We start from the raw sequence: 27,061 nt of genomic DNA, 5'->3' as shown, positions 1-27,061 counted from the left end.
CCTTCAACCGTTCTTAAAGTCCTATATTATTTTTTGACCTCTTCCATGCTTACCTAAAATTCTGCATTCCGACCCAGCCTTCCAGTATTCTCTCAATATCTTATCGAACTTTTCCGGTCTCCTTCAAATTATCCTGCCAAATTTCCCTATTTCCATATCCCATCTTACAAAATCATTTGTCTTTTATCTACATACTAACTAATTTATCCCATCCTCCAATAAACTCACATCTCAAAAGTTCTCGTTTGATTTGATCGTATTCCAACCCCTAATTTCAATGTTTCTTAGCTATTCGTTTGGCTCAACATTAGTTTTCACTAATCTTAATTTTTCTCTCTCTAGCTAATGACGAGGTCATCTGTTCCGTTCTTTTTCTTAACCTCGTCTCCACCTATCGATTCCCCCAATGAAATGGGGCGTTGCCGCTTTAGCCACTTTTAATAAAAAATAATCCGTCTTGTTAGCGATTCCATCCATATTCCTATTTTTTGGCAATGAGCCATTGTCAACAAGTAGCAAGCTCATTGACCTCACTCATTTTATTGCGGTTAATCTTTAGGTCAGCCGTAAGGCTTCCGGCCGAAACGTCACCTGTTTCACCAATAACTGCGATCCCAACGTGATGAAGCTTTATCATCTGTGGAACTAATAATGATCTTTTCGCTGCCCATTTTCATTCCCACCCACTGAACTTCCCATGCTTATCTCGCCATCGCTTCATCGTAAATATATAAAAAAAAGTCCGGGCAATAACTCACTCCCGGTCTCACACCCAATATTGCTCATTTCAAATCCCCATTCTCAACCCTTACTTTTGTTGCCCGATTCATGTGGAGAATAGTCTATTTATCGCAATAAATATGTCGATCGGTGACGCGTTTCAATTAATTTCAGCGTCGCATTTGAGCGAAATTCAACAAATATACATTTGGCATCCAGTTTGATGAAAAAAAAATAACCCGAAAAGAGACTGTTGAGCTCAGAGTTATGTGTGTACAATTGACGTCACCGACTCATAAACCATCATTCAATTAGGTTTGGGTGGTGACTCTTTAACCATTGAAACCAATTCCGTAGCCGGCTTAATTCTTTTAAAAACAACGCTAACTTTATTCAAATGCATCAATCGGCACGGATTACTGCGAGAAATACGCATTTTTACATCATGTCATACTGATATATAAATATCAAAAACTTACTGAGACATTTCGCCCACTGACACTATAGAATTAATTTCACGTATGAAAGTTTCGACCTTCGCTTAGTACGACTGTAATTACTTCCAATACTTCAATCACCAGGTTGGCAGTACGTGATTTCCAATTTCGAGTTTCAGAAGAAAATGAAAATTTTTGCCCACCAATAAGAAAAAACAGACTAATGGAAACAATTATGTATTCGATTAGAGTCGCGGCACTAAAGCGGCAGCGTACGGCCCCCCGGTGGGGTCGTGGAGGCCGCGACATCCTTTTTATGCATTATTTATCACATCCCTTAAATAAGAAATTCTCGGCTCGCATGCTGCATTTAACAAGTGCGTGGCTTTCATTCTAATTTTAGATTGGAAACCCGATGGAACCGCCAGTTTTTTTCCGAGTGACAGCGAGTCTCTTTAATTTGAAGTAACGTTCACCTGTGGACCACTTGGGTGGAGCGTTATCCTTTGTTTTCGAGCATGGAGTTTGAAGTTTTCATCACGATCTAATCGTCTCCCTCGAATCAGAAAATTTTAGAGAGCCTAATGCTTTGAATAAGTTGTTAGGTTACATTTTAGAAAAAATACTAAATGTAAGGAAACACTGAAAACAGTTTTTTTTAAATAACCAACATCTGCCTATTGTTACCTAAATACAGGGTCACGTACACGCAGAAATTTCACTCGTCGTACCTATTGTATATACACCATTTCATTGAAATGGGACTTTGTGCAGTTTACATTTTACAATCTAATACTTTCCTATATTATTAATAATTTAACGCTTAAAAAATGAAATACAATATTAAAAGTACACCGCCAAATACATATTAACTTGTGTCTTCAGCTTCTCTAATCTCATAGAAGGTATGGGCGAATAAGAAAAACCCTGATTATAGCTTCGTATGCTGGGTAATGTTATGAACATATTAAAGATATAGAAACAGGACAGCACACATTAAGGCTGTTAATGAAATTTTGATGATTATCACTCCTCCATTGAAAATAGTATTTCTGTTAAAGAGGTCAGGATTCATTTTTCTTGAGTACCAATAAAGATGTCACTATTGGTTTTGCAGTGATAATTTAACCGTTTTATAATTCAGTTTTTCGTTTTTCCTTCCAAAAGTTTTTCCTTGAGTTCCTTTCTGCTTTCACCCTATCCAGCACTATCGTGGACTAGTTCAGGTGATAATGGTTAGTGACACAAATTAAGATACTCTCACAAATGGACGAGGAAACCACAGGAAAAAAAATCCTCTTACCGTTCGTTTCCGATCTTTAAATCCAAAACCATCACACTACGCTTCATTGTTTAAAGGAAAATTCTTTTGTATATTCCTCATTCTTTTGTTTTCGAGTTGCTGCGCACAGAATATTCAAAGCCGCGAGCTTCCGTGATCGACAAACTACAAATTTACCTATTTTTTTCCCTTTGAAAATACACTAAAAGGAAGTTTCGGTTTAAATACGACAGCAGATCCGCGTCAATGAATCCCTTGTTTTGGCGTGTTTTCCTCGAGTCAAAGTATAAAAAAGGGCCATTAAAATTGCATGTCCTCACACGAACCGCATCCGCCCGTTAACGTTCTTTCGGGGAACAAAATTACGTACACAAATTTTGTTAACGGAATAAAAATAAACGAAATGAAAAATTCCTCCAGCTCCCACGCAAATAAAATGCCTCTTTTAATCTACTTACGAATCCATTTTATGGAAGAGGTGAGGTGACGTAGGCGTCATCATGGAAAATCGGGTACTCGAAAAAAGACTGAAATCACGCGGGGGTGGCCGTTTGGAGAATGTAAGGGGAGTGATCACTTGCAGCCTCCCTGATTTTACCTATGACATTTGTATATTATTATTCAGTGGTAACTATGTGTAGTCATCAGTTGAATTTTGCTATTACAGTTATTAACGGTCTAATTAAAAGAATACTGTTCCTGTGAAATCGCACGGTGGAGAAAAACAGGTCTTAATAAATAACTATTTGAAAAAATTCCAGTGAATCAGAAATTTTTCCAGGGTTGAATTAGTGGCCGCCTTCCTTTTTGAAAGGTTGGGATGGAACAGCAGTGTAAATACCGCATTATATTTTATTAAACTCGACCATGCTTCCACTGCAGTACAATATCATCAGGCGATTCCTAATTGATACAAATTACTGACATGATCACTTCCCTCAGTGCTTCGGTAGTTTTTATTTTATTACGTCCACCGTAATTGTCCATGTTCGGGTTTTACAAATTAACAAGAAGCAATGCCTATCTCTGTTAGCTATCGAGTCGTCGTTTATAGGCTGTCAAACAGTTTGGAAAATAAGAATGGAAGACCTTTTGCTTTCCAAACTTTCGAAGAAGAAGTTAAGGCTATCTAAAAATTTAGAAGGCCAAGATTTAGACCGAAATGAAGCCAATAAAGACAGCAGATGATAATAAATAATTTTTATACTCACATGAGCAAGGTGGGATTGGCGGCTGGTGTCCTTTATGTTTGGTAAATGCGACGAAAACTGCGACACCAGAACAGATCGACTTCGGGTCACAGACCGCGCTAACTTTGCAAATTTGCTCAGCCCTGTGAAAATATTTGAAGGAATGGGAGAATTAGTCACAATGAATGAAGACAGGCGGAGGGAACGTGCTTCAGATAGCTAGCAAGCCAAGCAATAGTAAGGGTTCCTTTGTCAATCAGGCTTATCTACGGTGAAAAAAAACATTTAGATGGTTTTCTAAAGAATATGTCCTCTCGTAAAAGTAAAAAAGTTCATAATTTAAATGGGCAACGACTAGAATTTATTTATCTCTTTGGCCTTATTTTTTTCTCGATTCACGGACGAATTTCTGGTTTCCTCAGTTCAGTGTCATGAATCTATTTGGGGTAATGAATGCATTGCTAGTTCAAATATTTCAATGAATAATATTTAAGATATGACTGAATTCCATCTACGAATCCCTTCTACTAAGAAGTAAGGTTTTCTATAAGAAAGAGCACTAATTTCTACTTCAACATGCCCAAACAAAATATGCATTCCAAGACAGGGAAGTAGCACTATAAGGACTCAATAGCACTAAACCACGTCCAAATTTATACTGTACTAGCTCAAAAGACATTGCTATCAACTACACCTGACCAGCTGATTTATATCTAATTCATTATTAATTACCAGCAAGTGTTGAATAAAATGTAAATTTTAACCTTATTTAACTTGCTTTGTAAAATTGAAACATTGAACAAGATAAAAATTTGAAGAATGTAAAAGTTTTAATATATTAATTCATTAAAATTGTGATAAATTGAATGCCACAGAAATTAATTTGACTCGCAATGCATTCCCCCCACACTGAATACTGATTTTTACATAGGACCATATTTCGTAGGGCTGTAATCGTCGTAATTTCAAAACCCACGATGGGAGTTACAACAAGCTAGGCACTACACCATTTGCAACCTACAGACTCGAAAAAACTCGAGAAGTCACGTCGTAAACAATCCCGAAACATAGGAAGAATCCTCCGAGAAATATTCGGAGAGAAGTTTCGAAGCACTCAATTTCGCAAAGAGAGGACATATTGCTCATCTCGCATGAGAGACTACGAGGTCACACAAGCTTAATTCTTGAATGTTTTGATTTGAGTTGCTGATTTCACCTGAGGAGCCGGACAACGCACCTCCCTTGGAGTCGTCCGTCTCGATCGGCTGTTTGAGGGCCGTGATGTCTCGGAAGGTGAGCAGGAAAAGGACCACCAGGTCCCTCTCGTTCTTGATCGGCGATATCTGTAGCAGCAGCCATAGTGGCGTCTCTGTAATAGCATTCGGATTGGGAGGAGGGGGGGGGGAGGGATTTTGAGTTAGATATGTGCAATTAAGACAACGTCACGCTGACACCGAAAACCGATGCCATGCATTTATCCAGTTTAATCATCCAAGAGAAATTCCAGCAAATGAGTTTGATTTCTGTGGAAGGGAATGTGATTTGAACTGAGAGCAAACTTTATCCACGTTCCACATGCATCCAAGACAGTTTTAGTTAAATGTAAACAGCAATTAATGTTCATTTAATAAACATATATATATATATATATATATATCTATATATCAAAGAATCAAATACTCTTTTATTTTTAATTGATCAAATTGTTGACCTTTAAACAGTTAAAATCAAAAAATTTTATATTTATTGTAAAAATTGTCAAAATTTAATTTACCAAATTTTAATGCCATTTAAATTGAAATTGAAAATATTAATGACATGTAAATGCATTTATTTGAGAAAAGTAGCACATTTCAGCGATTTCAGTCATTTTAAACAGCTAGAAGACATCATCAATATTTTTGAATATGTGATGGGCTCATAAATTTGATGAAGAACTTTGTGGTCAAATAAAAGTAACTCGTAGGTGATTTCCGAACTTATTCAAAAGAGTGTGAAGTCCTAAGAAGTTGCGACATTTGTTTTAGTACATTGTTATGTCTTTAGAATAACCAACAGACTATAATATAACATAAAATTGCTATGTGAATTGATTCACATGACATCTCTAAATTTAATCTAACGGCCAATTATATGATTCTGATCGCTATTGATTCCATTTAAATGCAAATACACACTATAAAATTAAAACTATACTATTATTTTGCTTATTGCAAATCTAAAATGCTCTATAATTATGAAATACGTACCTATTTATTTCTCATCTAAAGGAAGGTATTATTGGTAAGGGTGGTAACTAAAACGTACCTAGATATAATTATGTTTACCACCTAAACCATACAAGAGACTAAATCTAACCGGGATCGAATTTAATATTATGGAAAAAACACGCAAAAATATCACCAAGAAATAAATTTACGGCTAATTCATTTTCTCGTGGGAACTTCTTTATGTACCTCTCCTGAAAAAATCGTAATTTAGAAGAATCCAAAGAACACAAGCAGTAAAAGTAATAAGGGTAGGTAATAGCATCACATTGAAATCATTTAATATGCATGAATACATATTTATATACATGTTTCTGCATATTTATGTATATATAATATATATATATATGCATATAATGGGAACAATTTGCCGTGTGAGTGTTCTTTTAAATGTTGCTATTCTTTTCTATTTGTGTTATATTGTGTTAGCCCATTATTGTGCCTCTCGTGTGAGTTTTTCCTTACCATCGTTATATATATATATATATATATATATATATATATATATATATATATATATATATATATATATATATATATATATATATATATATAAAATTACATACATTTAATCATTTTTCATGGTAACACAGGAAAACACTCAGAAGAGCCGCAATATCTCCTCGACCTAGGACCCAAGAAATTATAGACGAAATTCTCATTACCCTAGTCTCTGTCCAGTGTCCACAGCGTGTCTTCAAATTTATATAAGTGCATAAATATTCTTATTTTCCTGAGCCCATTCCCTACTCCATGCCATTATATTCACGTGTGCCTCTTAACCCAACCTGAGTAAGCATATTCACCGTCATAGAAGGCGCCACTGCGATAGTGGGTTGGGGGCTTCCCTTTCTCGCCCACACCCCCGAGTTGAACCCCGCCACCCTTACCGCAGCGATCCTTCCGCGACGAGCCCGAAAAATTCCAGGCATCCCAAATATTTTTCCCTGCCTCGCCAGTCCCTCCCTCTCCCCGCAGCTGACAAAAAGTGAGGGGGGGGAGTTGGGTGGCGTAGAGGGGAAAAGCCACCAGGTGACGCGCGGAGGTCGAAGGTTGACAGCGGTGACGGCCACGGGCAAAAATTCCCACCATTACTTTTTCCCTCTCTTTCTACCCCCCCCCCCTCCATCCCGCCTAGATCCATGGCCGAACTCACCGCTCCTCCTTTACTTTAGGAGAGGCGTCTTCATACAAGGCGTCCTCACCCACTCTCCAACTCCTCCCTCTCCCCTCTCCGCCCGTCGACTCACCTCGGCGTACACATTGACACAGCCTCCTTACTTAAGGATCACTTCATCTGGCTGTAGCACGGGACGCGATAAAAGGAAATAAAAAAACTAGCCTCGGATTCAGTGTCCTGCTCGCGGAATACGGGGCGATGAAGCGACGGCATGGGCGGCTGTGAAAAACGCGATTCGATGAACGCACTTGGACCAACGCATTCAATCAAGGTGCTCTTTTCATGTTTGGATCGACCGTCGAAACTTGTGAAAGAAACTCGTAAGATCCACTGTCGACATATCGTGGCCTTCCTATCACGGTATATGCACGAAAATATGGGGGATAATCTCTAAAAAGTGGTATCCGCGACAATTTTGTTGGGGGCATTCCTCAGCCTAACCTCGATATGAAGCTGAGCATTGCGTAATAATGTTCAATACAATAACCAGCTCACAGTTATTGGTTCCCGCTTTAGCAGATGTGCAATCTGGAAGCAAAAAAATCGTTCAAGAGGGTCTCCTGAGGAGTGTTAAGTTTTGGTAAAACTCAAAATTTTATATCACGCCGATTTATGCTTCTTAGAAAGAAGTAGTTACCTCAGAACTCGGAAATAAAATAAGTATCGTTCAACTTCCAGTTCAGAGGAATTACATAGCAATCGAATGAAATATAGGAAATCAGAAAAAAATAACTTGGGGCAACCTTATGACAAGTACCAGATGAGATTTAGCGTTTGCGAGAAAAAGGGAGAATATCCCTTCTTCGTAATCCTATTTTCAAGAATCAATGTGCCACGAACTACTTTCTTTTATTTTGGGCGGCAAGAGAAATAGTTTTCGCTGGGATTGTTACGCCGTTTATTTCCTTTCCAAAGAAACGTCTTAGTCAAGCAGGTACGTTGGAATGAAACTGTTCGCTAAAGTTTAGTTTGGATGGTACGAATAAGTGAACTTTTACAGAATTCTCGATTCATTCCATGATGAAACTGGAAAGGAAAACATACCGCTTGACCTTTAATTACATAACGAATGCAGAGTTATTCAGCGATATTATTTGTTATTTGGTTAAACCTATGGAAAACCTTACACTTATGCATGGAGATTCCGTGCCGAATAAGTGTGTAAGCAGCTTTGAAAAATTCAAGAAATTTTTTTATTGATGTAATCCATGTTATACAGGTACGCATTTGCGATGCCGAAATAAAAAAGCAATTGACAATTGGAAATGTCGATAATAATTAGTAATTTTATGCCTATTATATTCTGGTAAGAGACATTTTTTTCGGTTGGATTTATTCTTACTAATACTAATGTGAATAACATATTTTAAATTTTGTATAATATGCGATTAGTGCTAACTCAATTAGCGCATGCATTTACTTATACGCGTATTTCGTTTGTATCGATGATTATAACAACTCACATCTTATAATTGTACTTGTGGTTGACGCTAAAATAGACGGGAGTTAAAGGGATTTTGATAAAATAATTTAAATTGCTCCGATTTTTCAAAAGTTTTCTTGCATCATCATCTTCCAAAAAGATTTCACCATAGTTATTCACTTTACTGTGGAGTAAGTTCATTGCAACTGCATTCCTTTAATTGGGTTAAATGAATTCGAACTGCTGCGCTCATATCACTAACGAGCTTCTGAGCCAAATAGGGCATAACGTTCTATGTCACATTAACGTCCAGGTAAATTAAAATTACACATTCCTAGGCCATTCCTTATGGCCAAATTTCATCTTTGTTGAATTTCTTTATTTAAGGTTTAATTTTACTTCATGCATCATGTTTTATTTTCAGTACATTAAAGAGATGAAACTTTGCCCTTTCGTATTCCCAGCGGAATACTCTGGTGCGTTAGGTATAACGTATATCCTCCAGCAATATCGCATATCCTATTCGGTGATTAGTCACTTTTGAGTGAAATATTTGCGGTCAGTTAAGTAAATGAATGAAAATCTGCGTTAAGTGTACACGTAATTTTATTTCCCAAAAGAAGAGTTAAACATCATGCATAGTAGTGAGATTTCATATTCTAAAGCCGAATTACTATTCCCAATTAGTATTGCGCACTTTCTTCAGCAGGAAGATGATAGTAGTAGCAATAGAGTAGTTTCGTTCGTGCTCACAGAAAAAATATAAAATTAAGATTCAGCTCGAACCTGCTCATTCTCTATTTTTTATTGAAATAATATAAAATAAGCAGTGCTCCATGCCTTTGTGATTTGATTGGATTCATGATTTAATATATTCACGTTAACTCTGAAAAATGATATTCTATGAATTATTATGCGCTTCGGAATCGATCTATACATCATTGTATTACTGATGCAAAATGCATGTAACCTTTTTCAAACCATTATAATGATTAAAAATATATTATTCCATACTCATCTCTTGATTTTAAAATAAAAGTTTAGTTAATCTTAAACGTTAGGTTAGTTTATTACTTTTATTTTTTTTTAAATACACAAATTTTCATAAGATCTTAGATATTACAATTTGAGGAACTTAAGATTTTACAACCACAATACTATAGAATGCACCTTTGCAAATATTTCTTTTGTTTTGCAAATAATTAACGCAAAAAAATTAATGCAAGCAAAGGACATTCAATATTATTAGTTAAACTAGCATTTATAAGTAATGCTCGGACTTATGTCAGGGAATGAGTATAACAGATGAATGTAAAACGAAAAGGCTCCACTACACGCAGAAGAGCAGTCTTTCTTTTGAAATTTAAAGTTACGAGTAAAAGTGTTTAGAAAATTAATTCGCTTCTTAAAATGGATGATCTTATTATTTTATAATGATACCCGAGAAAGATGCATTGGATACATCGAGTGATATCCGCTCTTTGTATTTCAAATAACAAAATATTTTAGTGACAAAAAATTCGGTGATCGATAGCTTGGATATTGAACTACATATTCATCTTTCGTGGCTTCAATTTTTTTATTGAATGGGGAATGGAAAAATTATCATATTCAATGGAGGCAAAATGTTATTTTGAGGTAATATTATAAACTCACATTTATATTCCATGTAGTATTTAGGAGCTTTTAAGCGACGTTAAAGTTCGCTCAATATTGATTCTGCGCATCTCGAAACAGGAGAACAAACTGAAGTGAGCATCGCGTGCTATGATCACCAACATGATGTTCACTGACTCATCTTTTTGCGATACAATTATATATTCTATGGCGCTTCACGAGGGATTACGAACTTGTGTGAAGAAAAGTTTGATAATATGAATGCCACCCATCAAATTGTATTTATATGATCACTATACCAAGTTAAGGTCAGTTAAGTTGGATTACAATTTTAATAGCTACGAGGGTCATCCGGAAAGTAGTACCCGTTCGTGAAATAAAGACACAAAAGTAAATATTAACAAACATAAAAAATTTTATTTGAAAGAGGATACTTTAAACTACTTCTCAACATAATCTCCAAGCAAATTAAGGCATTTGTCATAACGTGTGACAAGTTTCTGTATTCCTGCTGCATAGTCCTTCGCCGCCAGCTCATTGAGATACGCGAGGGACCCATCTTGCACAAATTTTTGCATAATGCAGATGGTGTTTAACAATTTCATGAACAATTGTTCGAGAAACATTGGGAAAATGCTCACAGATGTCATCAATTGTGACGCGCCGATCGTTCCTCACGAATTCGTCAACTGAGCTCACCAGTTGGTCTGTAATGACAGACGGTCTCTCCGAACGCTCATCGTCGTGTGTGTTCCCCCTCCCCATGTTGAAGTTGCGACACCACCGCCGAACAGACGACTCGTCCATTACATTGTCTCCATACACCTCCTTTAATTGGCGATGAATATCACATGGGCGAACGTTTCTTGCATTGAGGAATTTAATCACTGCCCTCACTTCACAACTGGCGGCGTTCTCAATTTTTTTAAACATTGTAAACAATCACAGAAACAACACAGGCAATGCTAGCGTCACGCAACTTGGCTCAGAGAAGGCAGACAAGCCACTGAAGCTATCTGACCTCGTCCAGCGGCTACTCGCGTCGTCAGCACTTCATGCGGCACGAACGGGTACTACTTTCCGGATGACCCTCGTATTTATTGAACATGAGGTTGCAGTCTACGCCTAATATTCAATGACATACTTACAAAATTTTAATATAAATTTATTAAATATTCAAGTAATCGATTTGGCCGCGCATTACACACCTGATGAATAGTTCAACAGTTTTTAGTACCTGAATTAGGGGTGCAACTACCCACTAGTGGGCTACCATGAGGGTTAACGTCCTAATCACTTGGAAACTCATTTTATTTTTTGAATTATGAGGGATAATTTCACTGTGCTACATTGAATATTCATGACAAAATTCGATAACGTAAGACGATTGATTAAAATATGTAATTATGGTTTGATCATTTCTTATCATCTCTATCTCATAATATTGAGACACTATTTCAAATAATGTTCGCATTGTATTTATGAATGGAAATTTTTTAATTTCATTTCACCTTTGGTGCTAATTTGAAGTCTTCAAGCTCATATAAATATCGAAAATCTCCAAAACTGAGTTTCGTCAATTTAATACCTGTTAAAATTTTCGAAACTCACTATTCATTCCATTTTCCCTTTGCTCCGAAAATAAGATGTGTTAAAAAGTTAACGGGAATTTTGTAATTTCTTATGGTGCATAGTGAACTATGAGTCCTTGCTGCATTGTAAAAAGGATCAATATATGGCACTATTTGCAAGTAAAACACCGTTTGCGGGAAGTAATGCAAAATATTTCCTGTATTTGTAGCCAAACAATTCATGGTTTTCGTACCACGAAAATGTTTCTTCACTTCACTTCACATCTTGTTCTGAAATTTTTGGCCAGAAACAGCATTGTAATGATGTTCCAGCCTTAATATTTGCCAGAAATGGACCCACGTGACTTTTCTGTTACCAAAAGTAAAGAGAACCTTGAAGGACCTTCGTTTTATTAGCATACATGAGATTAAACAAGTAACATTGCTAAGAGAGCTAAAAGCTATACCAAAGATCGAGTTCCAGAAGTGTTTCGATGATTGGAAAAAGCCCTGGCATAAGTGCATAATATCTAATGTGGGCTACTTCGAAGGGAATGACATAACTCGTAATTGAGACGAAAAAAGAAAAATTCCTAATAACTCAAAACCCCGTTATTTTTTTAACAAACCTCGTCTCTAGGTGAAAAATGTGAAGGAATGAATTAATCAACTCGTCTTTGGACGCTTTGTTCCCTCGGAACTCCCAGCGAATGGCAACCAAATGATTTCAGACGAAGGGGGCGAAACTGCAGCGAGAACCTGCAATACTCGCGTGCCGCCCCGCTAAATGTCAACCTGAACATCGAAGGAAAGGGATGGGGGAGGGCTGAGGGAGGTGATCTGCAGGGTGGAGCGCCATGTGCTCGAAGGTGCTAGCGTGGGGGCGAAGGGTGGAGAGGGAGGGGAATAGGGGATCACCCTGGAGGATAGGGTCGGAAAAAGAGCTGACAGGGACATCCAGGGGAGCTCCGGGTGTGGGACTCGGGGGGAAGTGATCATTGATCTTGCCGAAGGGAGAGAGAGAGAGAGATGTCTTTCTGAAGGAGATGAGACAAAAGGGGGGATTGAAATGTCATGCTCGCTCTCCGTTCGGTAAGGAAGGGTAAGAAAATGGAGTTTCCGTGGGATCTCGCGGTTGTAATTCTTCATCGAAAACTTTCTTAAAAACGATTTAAGCGAATGTTTCTCTGTTTTAAGGAGAATTAGTTAGAATATTTCTTGCTACGGCATTGCTCCCAAGTCCTCTAATGTACTCTGGCCAAAGTTTTGCGGCATCGGATCTGGTAAAAATCATTTCTCCGGATCCAAGATGTGCGTTAACATTTTAGCTGTTCGTACTTCTGTTGTGTGAATAAAATTTGTAACACTCTTCTACAAATAAAAGCTTCACAAAAAATGATGTAGAAAAAAAATATTTTGCCGCAATATGATAGTTTAGTACTGAATAACTCAAGGTCAATATTTTCATATTATTTTTCATCTAATTAACTGAAGTGTTCAGCGTTAAAAACTTCTATTGCAGTCCTTGATATTATAAACTAAGCAGTGCTATTAAATTATACGCAGGAATAAACGTTTTTATTTTAAAAAAGTATTGTATTAAACTGTGAAATATATACAATTTTTATGGCACTTGTAATTTTTGAGAAGAGCAAGATAATGTATCTGATCCTGTTTTTTTAATTGACTTCGGTATCTTAGAAACTTCTAGATGAATAACTTATGGCAAGTATAATTCGCTTGTTTACGATTTCATATAAGTCTGCTCCCAAGCGGGAGGTTAGATGGCAGAATGCAGCACTCACTTTACTTTTGCACGCGATATTTCGCGGATATACGTAACCTGGAAACTCATCTCAATGTGATGATAACGAAAAATGATTTGCCAGCCAACTCTAAATAAGTTTACAATAAACGAGGAGTCAGTGTTTGGCCGCACCGGAACCACGTGAATCCCAGGAGGCAATTAGTTTACTCTTTTGCCATGATCTTATTCATTCCTAACCCGGACATTCTGCTTTCAAGTCTTTCTCGCTTATCTAAAACCACCTCTTTGACGTATTTTTTTCAATCCCGTGGCACCTTTTACTTATGCAGTTTATTGATCAATAATATTTTATAATATTTTAATTTTTTGTAGTTTCATGAATGTCACTGGATGTCTAAAATTACCTACTTATCATTGCTTAATTCGAACAAACTAATTTCACGCGTAATGAAATTAGCGTTCGTGGAACAAGCGCAATACATTCATAGTTAGATAAATAATTTCATGCAGTATTCCGCAGTTCAAAGATATTATGTGAAATTGATACAATGTCTATCAGAAATTTTTATTGACCGGCTTCCTCCGCCTTCTTTTTTTCTTGTTTAAAATAAAATGTAAAACTCAAGCAATCCATGCGGATAATAAATTTGTGATATCATCTCTATTTATAATCACTGTCAAAAAGTTCGATATTTAATGCGTAACAACTTAATGATTAAATATATGGAGTTCATTAAAAATATTTGGTTTATACAATGTGTACAGGAGTTTTTTAATGCCGGAATATCAATTAAGATAGCCCCAGGAATTAATTAGGTGAAAGACTAAAATATTTTCTCATGAAGGATGGAAAATATGATATTGTTACTCTCTATTGGTAATTTACTCAAGAGGTAATTTAAATTGAAGAAATGAACCGTACATGAAGAATATATTTCTTGATAGAATGTATTTTTGGATTGAAGAACTCCATTGGAGACACTTGGAAACTTTATTTGAAGAAATATTAAACAGTAGGAGAGAAAATAATGATGAAATACCTTCCGATACGATTCAAGTTGTAGAAGGCATAGACGAAAAAGAATTGGACCTGTTACAAACGAAAAATACGAAATAGTGTTTACGAGCTACTTTCTGAGCCTCTGTAGGAGGCTGATACGTCAACTTTGAGTCTAAATAATTGTAACTAGGTTGCGAAATTAGTATAAAAATAAGATAAGCTGTATCCACCCATTGGTAGAGGTAATATGATTAATTAATATCGAAGTAACCCGACGAAAATTGGGTCTTTTTTATAAAAATAAGGTCCTATATTTTAAAATAACGAACTTCAAAAATCATTGCAAATATGACAAAATTATATATAAGGAAATGCGTAAAGTCGAAACAACTGTAAAAAATTTTGACGATGTGAAAATTTTATCACAATTCAGTAATTTTAAAAATATCAGACAAATGGTTTTTGGACTAAGAGTATATCAACTAATATATATGCTGATCGGTGAAATTACGCAAGGTCATGGTACGCGGCCAATGTTGTTATCATTGGCTATTTTTCCACCCTATTGAATGGAGTTGTGTGATGAGAAATTACAAAAATGGATGTGAGGCGACATTTACAAAGCATGCAGAATATATGCCTTTATGTGAATTGGTAAACTGATATTATTCGGATGAAATACTTTTTTGTACTTGGGCTTGATCAATATTAATTTGTGTAGACACAATAGTGTCGGAAATAATAAATGTCAGAAATGTCGATGCCATGCATCGAGTGCCATGTGTATCACAACATATAGTATAATGCAGTGTCTGACGGAAGTAAGCATGGGTATGTGGAATATTACTACACAAGAATGATGGTGCATACGTGTGAAATTATTTACCATTCTTCATCCTCTGATGATATGAAAATGAACATAGAAGAGTTAATATTTCAACAAGTTATTTAGTATTGCTTTAAAACCAAAAGATGATTGTGTTTATTATATTTCAACATAAATTCCAATCACATAATGTTTATTTTCAAAAACCTTTATGGTTATTGTTAAGGAGTTTGCAAAACATTTTTTAATTTAACTACTGAAGGGATATCATTATACTCTTTATTTTGTGCGTCAATACTATAGTATATGAATTGACATATTGTATACTGCCAAAGTGGCGTCCAGGCATCTTTGTTTTACAGTGGAATCAAACGTAGTGGAATTTTCATTACCAGCTTCGACAAAAAAGAACTGTTAATTTCAGGCTCCTGAAGAAAATATGAATATAAATTTGTACTCTGATAATATTTTATCTGAGGCATACTTATTTAAATACCGCTGTTTGCACCAAAATTTACTATTATACGATTCACAGTGGTATTAAGATAATATTCCTTGATTGGGAATATTATCTTAATGTATCTTGGTTGCATTATCAAGAAAATCTTGCCTTTGAATTTTCTTGACTTATGAAAATAGGCTTGTAGCAATTAAATTTGTAAATTTCCCAGTTTTCTTCCAAATTCTCAAGATATAGAAAGATATGCTTGCAATCCGTAGGCCTAAAATATTTTCAAATAATGATTCATATCCGTAGAGAATATTAAAAATTACAAATAATGGTATTTATAGTTCATCCATTCACTCTTTTAAGATTGGAGACAGAGAGAAAACGAAATGTGATTCAATTAGTGAAATAATCCTCTCGATATTAAATATACCTTCAGTTTTCGTGAGGGTCATATCGAGTTAAGACGATGTCGACGGACATGTCTGGATAAAAAATTTTAAAATTTGGTTACCCTTTGTCGTGCATTTAGGTTCATGACTCCTGACTCGCACAAAGAAAAAACACGACGGATTGAAAAAAAAGTCATATCCATGGATGGAAACGGTGAAACATTATTTCATTCCTGAGACCGATGTTGGATCCCCGATAGCCGCGGCTGTTTCCGCTCCCCCCCCCAACCCGGCGTCCATTTGACGCGCTCGCCCCCTCGCGTCCCGAGGGACAGGGCGTCGTCCCTGGGTGCCCCTCGATATGCGGTACGCGGGGGAATCGAGTGGCGGGGAAGGGGATACGGCGGAGGGCACACGGGGATCCGGGGGGGAGGGAAGCGCATTGGAAGTGCTTACATAAAAGATGAGAGGAGAAGCTGGGATAGCGCATTCTCGTGGGAGTTGCAATATTAACGCAGCCACCGCCACTAGTCCGGAGCTTGAAAAAAAACTGTACTTTCAATGGACAATTTGGAAATTGAATTCGCGCGAGTTCAGTGCGTCGGGAAAAATGGAGGAGGGCGTGTTTGGCAATTCGATGAGCATATGTCCTCGTCCGTTGTTGTCTAACAGTTAAGAGGTGGCGGCATTATTACTAGTGGATATCACTCAGTTAATATGATCTATTAATAACATGTAACTGTCTTAAAGCTCTTTCACTGAGGAATACCCCGTTAATTATTATTAGCTGATTGGATCATCTGATTTAAGCGTGTGAGTTTCTGGGAAAGTAACGAATAAAGTCCTCAAGTACGACGCAAAGATTACTTCGTTCTACTTTCCAAAGAAAGTTCACTGATGGTTTAATAGTAGTTTCTGCATGGATTTTACATTCCTATCGCTTGGAATCAAGTTGAAATGGAAAATGCAAAATATGTTTCAGTGAAAAGTATGGAACTATTAAAATAATTTCGGAAGCATTTGTGAAAATATGTACATTCTCAAAAATGCATTTTTTATTTGCAATAATAAAATTTCCATACCATGACGCATGAGACATGCCTCTACAGTTTGGATTTCCTCTTATTTCTTCGAGTTATTTTCGCTCTCGGAAACCTCTTTAAATATTTGACAACGTGTAATATACCTTGTCAGTAAAAGTTTCTCGACACGCCTAAGTTTTTTCGACCCGAAAGTTCTCCCCAAAAAGGAAATAATATGAATATTAGACTGGTCGCAGTTGGAGCTTATTCTAAATGTATGCTTATTCATCCATTGTGAAGACATACTACCTTGAACAAAAAGTTCCCGGAATAACCACCGTGTGGAGCTCCCATCGTTCCGATTTGAGTTCTGTTTTTTTTGTTAAATTGGTACATCTGTTGTTGATATTCCCTTTAAATCTTAGTGTCATAACTTGACATTTGCAAAAGTTACGTAGCCAAGAGTACATCTATCTCTGTGTGTGTTGGCGATTTTTTACAATTGCAGAAATGGATTTAAATTTGCAACAACGAACTTGTATTAAATTTTGCGTAAAAAACGGATTTAGTGGCGCACGGACGTTGGAAATGTTGGAAAAGTGTTTCGGCAACGATTCTCTAAAAAAAACGGTCGTTTACCAGTGGCACGAGCGGTTCAGAAGTGGTCGTGAGTCAATCGAAGATGATGAACGCAGTGGCAGACCATCGACATCGAAAGTCGGTGAAAACATTGATAAAGTAAAAGAAATGTTGGTCAATAACCGCAAATTAACCATCAGAGAAATAGCGGAGGACTTGAACATTGCCTATGGATCCGCCCAAGACATTGTGGTTAATGATTTGGGTTTCCGTCGTGTAGCATGCCAAAAGACCTCAATTTCATGCAAAAAAGAGACCGTGTTGACGTCGCAAAAGACATGATTTGCGAGGCTGAATCCGATCCCACATTCATCAAAAGGATCATTACTGGAGACGAGACGTGGGTTTATGAGTACGACACGCAATCCAGACATCAGGCAAGTGAATGGCGTTCACCAAATGAGCCGAGACCAAAAAAACCACGTCGTTTTCAGTCAAAAAAGAAGGCAATGCTGACGGTTTTCATGGATTACAACGGTGTAGTGCATCATAAATTTTTGCCAGAAGGCCAGACAGTAAACAAAGAGTATTATTTGGGCGTTATGAGACGTTTGCGTGAAGCAATTCGCCGAAAGAGACCAGAAATGTGGGCAGAAAACTCGTGGATTTTGCACCATGATAACGCACCGTCGCACAGTGCTATCATTATTCGTAATTTTTTGACGAAAAATGCAACAAATACCATCCAACAGCCACCGAATTCACCTGATTTGGCTCCCTGTGACTTCTTTCTGTTCAATCGAGTTAAAAAACCATTACGGGGAACGCGTTTTAGCAGCCGAGAGGAAGTAATGGAAAAATCGCAGGAAGCACTGATGGACATACCGAAAACCGACCGTAACTTTTGCAAATGTCAAGTTATGACACTAAGATTTAAAGGGAATATCAACAACAGATGTACCAATTTAACAAAAAAAACAGAACTCAAATCGGAACGATGGGAGCGCCACACGGTGGTTATTCCGGGAACTTTTTGATCAAGGTAGTATAACAAGATCCATGATCTAATATCTGTTTATAGTTATTCTACATTGAAACATAATTCACTGAGATTCAGTAATTAACTCATTGATGGGGTCGTCCTTTGTGAAATTTCATACCAGCTCAAATGACATATTTTAGCAATTTATGCGTTGGTATATTGTACATTTAATGCATGAATTGTGGATATAATACAACTTGTCATTGCAAACAGTTGAAATATTTTCAGTAATACATCATTCCTGGAATTGTTTGGCTACGATTTATGAGTTATGATAAAACTTCTCTGGATTAATGAAAATTTAAACCAAAATGATTTAGTTAAATTATCCGATCTTGTGAATAGCAAGGTTTGAAGGTCATAGCCGTCACAATGCAAAAAAGTATTCTGAGTGTCCTTCCGAAGGTAGCTATGCCTATTGTGTTATTTATTTTGTCAAACTATATACAGCTCTACTGAGTGATTCCCAACGTAATTACATATATACGTTTATTATATATATATATATATATGTAATCTAATATATGCATATAATTATAAATATACATATTATGTAATAGTACATATGAATCAATTTGTAGATATTCCTTCCTATAGTGGTTATATGAATGAATGTTATTTATCTTGGAAGCAGTAGTATGGATTCATTTGTAAGGCGTGTTAAAAATAAATTGCACTTGTCTTGTGTGCGAGTATGAATACTTCCTAGATACGTATTGCTTGAAATATTGTTTCTATTAAATATCAAGAACTTCAGCGGCTTGTGCCAAGTGAATCGTCCGGTTAGTTAAGAGTTCTCTGTATCTCCTTTTCAACGAGATAACCGACTAATTAATAGAAATGCTCAATTTCCTCCTAACGATTTATTATGGCATAGTACTATGGGAATGAGACGAGGTAGGGAACTCAGACTAACAGAACCGTTAGGGTATCCAGAATTCCTATGGCATACAACCTATCTAGTATAGTGCCTATAAATTTGCTAGTGCTATTAGAAAATCTATGGCGAATCATTTGAAATTCAAATTAGCTCAGTGTAAGCACTCTCAATATTGAATAATAACTTCATCTGACCAACTATAGGGGTGCCAAAGCTCGAATCATAAGGTGAAGTCATCTTTGTACATGATTATTAATTTTAAACCTGTAGTATGTCGTAGTACGCCCAACTCGCCTGGTTTTATTTGCTCAATTAATGAATTAGTAGTAATATAATTCTAATGCCGTTATTTGCCGCTATTTATTTTGGATGTCCCCTATCGAGATACATATACATTATTCAATGAAATATTAAAGTTGGGATTGCTCCTTGATGTAAAGCTACACGCGACTAAGCCACTACAATATTTTACGCTATTCCTTCCCTTTCTCAAGCGGTTGGGAAATATTTGAAAATAACTTACCACTTTGTACGCTGTCCTAATAATATGATCTAATTTGAGCGACCTTTAAAAAATTTAAAATAGGTAAAATTTATGTATTGATATTTTATGAAATATTTTAATTATATATTTAGAAATAAATATTTTGTATAAATGTTTTATAAAATAAATGTTTTATAATATATTTTTCGAAACGCTCTTACTAACTTGTAAATTTGATTTATCTCATCTCTAATGTTGGAACTATTTACGAGGGGTGGAACTCTTTCGTATCTCAGCACCACCCATGATAGTCATTTATATCGGTATTAAACCTAAAGATTACGAGGAACTAAGTTATAAAGTTGTGAATAGCATAAAACTTACGATTACTCGAATTTATTTGTGATAATTCACCACCCTGTTACGGACTGAGGTCTACAGGTATTGATCACCCTAGCCGTCATTGGCAGACAAGACTAAGTAACATTATTTCATTATAATGATTTTGACCAAAGGAAGAGAGCTGCATCGTCAAGTGCAGCGAATTAATATTCCTCTGAAAAGGGTTTTTTTCACGAAGCCTCGATCCCAGAGTTGAAGTGACCCAATGTTCAGGTACCTGTATGCTCCATACCTGTATGTACCTTCCATTGAACCTGTATCCTCCCATTGCGACAAAAGGTGTTTATTTCCATGACATAAAATCTTTACTTTCGGTTGTTAACTCATTGAACCAAATCATGTGCCCGGTTAAGCATAATAATACCTACATCGAAGATGGCAGAATAGCTTGATAGCCACCTATTGGTGTTCTCACCTTATCGTGCTGCGGATCACAGTGATTTCAAACTATACTAAAAAACTACAAACTATGCTACGCATACGTTTGCAAAGATCTGATTAAGGCCTCAAGCTCACTTTGAAATAATTATTGCGAACAAATGCACCCATCAGGATATTTAAATCTTTAATACCTTCCCATTTCTGTTTGATAAATATGACTAGCGAAAAAAATATCATATTATTTTGAGAATGTTGTGTAAAGCATTAAAAAGAACTGCGAGCTTATTCAGTTTAACTAAACATTCCAGAAAAACGTCTATCAGTATAATAATAGGCCTAAACGCTTTTTATCTACTGCATTTCGAGGGTTATAGTTTGAGGACTAGCCCAAACATATCCGATTCTCGGATCTTAAGCTAGATGAGTAATATTCCAACCAACCTATTCCACAGCCCTTCCTTTAAAAGTAAGGACGCTAATATAATACGTCACTCGCCATATTAGAGATGCATATTAATGTCATTAAACTGTGGAATTATCCATTTTTTATAAATCTTCGAAGAGGACTTCACGAAATCCTTGGTTTCGCAAATAGGTCAAAACACTACGGGTGGCACTCGGGAAAGTAAAAAAAAATTAAAGTCATCGAGTCATTTCGTTTTAAGTTGAGTAAGCAAGCAAGAACTCCCACAAAATTTCCAAAATAAAAGTATTATTTATTAAACCTCGACGATTTACTCAGTCTTAACTCCACCCCGCGTCCAATTATTGGCGGGGATGAAAAATAAATAGGCCGTTGTGAGCCACTAGAGTTAAATTAAACTCGGCTGGAGCTGTTTTCTTAAATCCATAGACACCTCAGAAATGCACCCAGATTGAGCGGGGTGACCCATTTTTTACTCTCTCATCTTCCAAAATAATGAAGTCTACTTCTTCTGTAGCTGTAAGTTCTTCTGTCATGCCACAACAATAAGACAAAGTACTAGGTGAAATGGGAGCCTCTAATAAAATTATCTAATAAATGTTTTCGAAGAGATGAAACTTTGACTCGGTAAAAATAAAAAGCTATTAGACGCAATATGACCCCATTAAAAATATCTGACTGCTTTGGTTTAAAGTTGATTACGGAATTGTTGCATTGGTATCGAATAAGAGTAAATATCTCCTCCCTCGAATGTCTTCAATTGTTTGATGTTTATACACGTTGAGAGAGGCTTGGTAATTAATGAGGGAGAAAAAAATATTTATTTTTTCAGGAGGCGGTAAACTAGATCCGTTCATTAGTCTTTTAATCGGAAGAATAAATGGCTGTAGCCCTCTATTCTCCTCTATCCAATGCTAATTCTCTTGCTCCCCAGGGGTTGATGCAGATGGTGGACCTGTCCCCCTCTCCACATTACCAGGAACAAATAAAAGGGAAAATATTTAATGTAGAAGTTGAGGGAAAATTATTTCATTGGAAAAATTTAAATCGACAAAATAATTGATTTTTACCAACTGTGCTATTATGTTGAATTAATAATTCTTCCTCCTCCGCTTAGATATATTTAGTAGATTTTCATGAACAGCCAATCATTTCCGAGCACGTTTCTATAAATGTAGACGCATTTAATATTACATGATAAATTAGAATCGCCAGGAAATATTTAGCTAAATCATAAAATGCAGCATTTAAATTGATAACATATACTACATGTTACGCGGCAGGGTTACAGCCTCCCTTAGCAAAAATCCCGTCTTCGCCCATGTTGCTCTTTGATATCTCTTTCTAACCACCCTCTTTATTTGGCCCAAGTATTTATCCTTTGTTCCTCCTCGTAGGAGCTTCACCTTTTGTTTTCCTCATTCACATTCCAACAAATCTGCTGTCCCTCCAAGCGTGCTCAATCGCCTGATTCCTCTTTTTCGTAGAGAGCCGCATTATATGACCTTTTCGTATTGCACTCTCTCGCTTGGATTTTTGACTCTCGTTTTTTCCTTTCATCTTCAACCGCATCTGCTGGCACAAGGTTTTGAAGTCTTATATTCTCTTTTGGTTCACTTTTCTAATGGTTCAAGCCTTTGAGCCATGGCATGTTACCCAGCAAAAAAATGCTTTTTATGTTCTGCTGCCTTGCTTATAACGGTGCCTTGGTTGACGATCGTGTTTCATAAGTTGCTCATAAACGCTTCCTTAGGTTAAGTCACTGTCTATCTAATTTCCTGCAACGTTCGTATCGCCACTAACGAAGTAGGTTAAAGGTTACATTTACATTAATTCTATACACAACAATCATTTTATGCGCTACTTTTATTTAATTTTTCAATGTATACGAAAGGTTAACTGGCCAGCAGTTATGTTTTCATTTAACTCCTTTAACTTAGCTCTAATTTTTTTTAAATTTTTTTTAATCATTTGATATCAGCATAAAAGTTAAAGAAATAGTTTATTGCAGTATTAGTAATTAAGATATTTAGTCTGTCCATACGAGATCTACCTTAAACAGTTGGATACCAAGTAACAATCATGATTATTCTTCTTTTTGCTTACCTACTAAATATTTTCTAAAATTTCAGAATCTTGATCTAATCTTAATTGCCAAATGTTTTTTTTAAGTTTGTTAATTGCATATTAAGTAAGTTGCTCGCACTTTTCGTGTTCTACCGTTACCCTATGCAAAGAATTCCCACGCTATTTTTAAATTCTTCTTAAATCCAAATGTTCGTATGCAACTAAAAATACCCACAAGCCACCCTAAGGGCGGATGGTAATGAGTATCACAACTCCAGGCTTTTATTTTTAAATATTCACGGTTTTCCATGTTTGTTAATGGTTGGTTAGTTAAAATATTATGAGCAATATTTCATTTTATCAGTAATATCCAAGTTTATGCCAGTATAATGGCAAAAGAATAGATGATTCGATGCCCTTCTATTCTCTTTCTTTCAGATATCGCAAGTATGCAAATCTCTTTGAACCAACCAGGAGAGCTTGTCATTAAGAACTTCAAACAGGATGCCCTTAGTGTTTTTCCCAAGCGCCTTTTTGATTTCTTCGTTGATTTCGTCAGCTCGAGTCCTACTGTTTTTCTTCGCGTATCTTGAATATTCTACTGAATTAACTTACTTCGTGTATTTGCACCTCGGCCAACTCGCTTTTGAATTTCATTTAACGATCTCTCAGAGGTTTCGCTACCGATACAATTATGTACAGTACAGATCCATGCTCTGCATCCCAATTATTTGCAAGTATATTCCCATTTACATCTAGTCAGATATATAAATCCATCAATTTGAATTTCTTAATCACCAGTCTAAATGTTTTTTCAACTCGAAGCACCTATTAATCTACTCTTCTTTGGTCTTCCTCGACACCAGTATGCCTTGGTTCAGTGAGTTGATGTTTGCGTCCCAACTTTTGTTTCCTGGGTTCCGTATCACATTCCTATATTCTCTTCCTTATACATGGCTCTCCGTTACGAGCTCTGTTACCCAAAAATCTCTTCTTCTTTTGCAATTGAATTTTTCAGAGAATTCACTTTCATTAATATTACTTCGGTGGTGATTTATTTTCCTCTCTCGAATGTTACATCGATGGCATCGCGTTACTGCTGCGGTGGATGGCATTCTCCGGTGATCTTTATTTATTGTACTCCATCTTGATTCATGTTTTACTCTTATTTTCTCTCTTTATATCATTGGTCGTCGTCGTCGTCCATGATCTAAAATCTATACCTGCCACCTATATCTATACTTTATTTTTTTCACTTTGGTAATTCTGTAGTCGGGTTTTGTATCTTTTTCGCAAAATATTTTGGAGCGAAGCGTGTTTGCGACAGTTACATTCTTTTCGTTACATTACTCCATCTTCTCTGGCGTTTCAGCTCCCCATTTGGACTGCCCAAAGCTTCTTCTTTTTTCCTTTTCCTAACAATACACTCTATTCTACTGGATCATAAATTCTAAATTTTACTTTCCTTTTACTATATTGAGGGGTTCTCCATGCTGTTGAATACTTTCTATTTCTTCCTCCGTATTACTTAATATTACACTGAACTGTATCAGTTGGTTATCCAAAATGGATCTTTCTGTCGCTCCATAAATCTCTCTCCTTTGGTAATTTTTCTAACTTTACACCATACCCTTATATTTGTCGGCTCCGAACGATCACCTAAGCACATTAATATCCGTGGGCCTACCTTACCATTCTCTACATTGACTAGTGCTCTCGTATCATTCTCTAATCTAACATAAGTACTTAAAAATTCGGCATCCATTACATAAAAGAGAGAGCTAACACATTAGATTTTATATTCTGCCCCCGTTGTTAATAGCAGCACCCGGGAATTTGAGTGTAACTTTTTGTCTGTAATCAGCTTTAAGGAGAGACAAAATTACTTATAAATGTTATTCACCTGATTTTAATATACGATTTATCAACTAATAAATGTTTAATCAACTCATAACTTTAAACGAACTTTCTGCACAGAATTATTTTTGATTTGAAAGTGAAATCTTTGAGCACATAAAGATGAGTAAAAACTTGTCACAGTCTGACTGACTCATTTTAATGAGCGTGTATAGTAAGGACGATCCATAGTAATTGCAAGTTGCTTTTCCAACTCTAAAATTTAATATTAATGTCAGATGGATGAAAAACGGTTCAAATGGAAAAATAGCATTGGAAGTTATCATCGAACACGATAGTGGTTTCGATAATTAATAATATTTACCGATATTAGCTGCAGTTCTGCCCGAAATATACTGACAAGAAACCATTCAGCCGATTCTCTTGCATACTCCAAGCTAAGATTTTAAGAATCAAGCAATTTATGTACACTATATGCTAATAAAATGTTCTGATGATATTTAAGGCAACGAGTTTGCAGCATATGTTACTCCTTTCTCTTTATATATTATTCTCGCCCATGCGTCTGTTTCCATCATTGCTGATGTTCAGTGAATTTGAACTATTACAACTTTGCTCAGGATTAAGGTGTAAACTTTTTATGCCGCGACACTCATTGGCCCTGTTGCCAATGACAATGTTGGTGGACTAGTTCAAGCTTTGAGCATAAAATTTCCTTAGAAAATATGTATTATATTATAAATATATGTATTATATATACATATATAAATATATTATATATAAATATATATATATATTTCTATTTTTTAAATAAATATTTACATTTTCTATATATATATATATATATATATATATATATATATATATATATATATATATATATATATATATATATATATATATATATATATATATATATATATATATATATATATATATTATACAGGGTGCGGAAACATAACTTATTTTTTTCAAGTGCAAAACGCTTTCAAACAAGGAAGTTATGTTGCCACACCATTTATAAACATTTTGTAGGTAACTAATTATTAAAAGTTCAATCGTTTCCTTTTTTTACTGTTACACCTTTCGTGAGTCAGTATTAGCACCACTTCTAGAAAAAGATTGCGTGATAGTGGCGAAGGTCACTGGATACTGCTTTTTGTTAAATTCCCTTGGATTTATAATGAAAGTTGTTTAATTGATCCATTTTCCCCCTTTCATGCTCACTGAAAGTCCTTCCTTTTTGACTCGGCGAAAGGAAGGATAAAAAAAATATGGGATTGACACTGCGGAACTCACTCGGACAAGGATGTTATTGCCAGCGGCTTCAAGATAAACGGTCCTGGAGGTGCAACTGGTTTTTCGAGTGCACTCCTGCACCACTTGCCCGGGAGCAGGTTGAGGGATGGGGAGAATCGGTAAAAAAAAGGCTGAGGAACGAATAAAAAATAAAGGGGCCATCGATTGGGAGCTGGCATCGCGCCAGCCGATCCCATCGATTGGATCGGGAGTTGGATTGCGTCAAGTCGATTGCCGAAGTTGGTCGCTCCATAGTTTTTCGGCTGATGAGCCGGGGAATTTGGGAGCTGTGTGAACTCATATTAAATTTCCCGAGGTCATATTTACGGTCTCCCGGAATGCGGAAATTCCTTTGGAAGGAAAAAAAATTCTAAATAAAAGAATACGCGCATGCTGCAACCGGTAACGACGTCGTCATTTGTAATAGCGAAGGAAAAACTATTTTTTCGATAGAATTTTCGAACATTTCATTCTCGCCACTTTTTTGATCTCTTTGCCAATTG

The 27,061-nt window shown here is 36.2% G+C and overlaps 1 protein-coding gene across 9 annotated transcripts in view; it reads right to left on the bottom strand.

Annotated features, from left to right (window-relative positions):
• eag (ether a go-go) overlaps positions 1-27,061 on the bottom strand; it is a 604,077-nt gene that overhangs the window by 72,341 nt on the left and 504,675 nt on the right. For 6 of the 9 annotated variants that reach the window (XM_071584540.1, XM_071584544.1, XM_071584541.1 and 3 more), the window contains exons 6-7: positions 4,846-4,998; positions 3,651-3,772 (exon numbers count right to left, since the gene is read on the bottom strand). In XM_071584540.1, coding sequence (XP_071440641.1) covers positions 3,651-3,772; positions 4,846-4,998 — 275 coding nt within the window. The remainder of the gene's footprint in view (positions 1-3,650; positions 3,773-4,845; positions 4,999-27,061) is intronic. The other 3 variants (XM_071584542.1, XM_071584546.1, XM_071584548.1) reach the window with 1 other exon arrangement.

This window comes from Hetaerina americana, unplaced genomic scaffold, assembly GCF_022747635.1.
Source record: "Hetaerina americana unplaced genomic scaffold, ioHetAmer1.1.p SCAF_2, whole genome shotgun sequence".
In the NCBI taxonomy this organism is placed as follows: Eukaryota; Metazoa; Arthropoda; class Insecta; order Odonata; family Calopterygidae; genus Hetaerina; species Hetaerina americana.
Note: the sequence above shows the minus strand (reverse complement) of the source record. Positions and strands in the feature narration are given on the sequence as shown.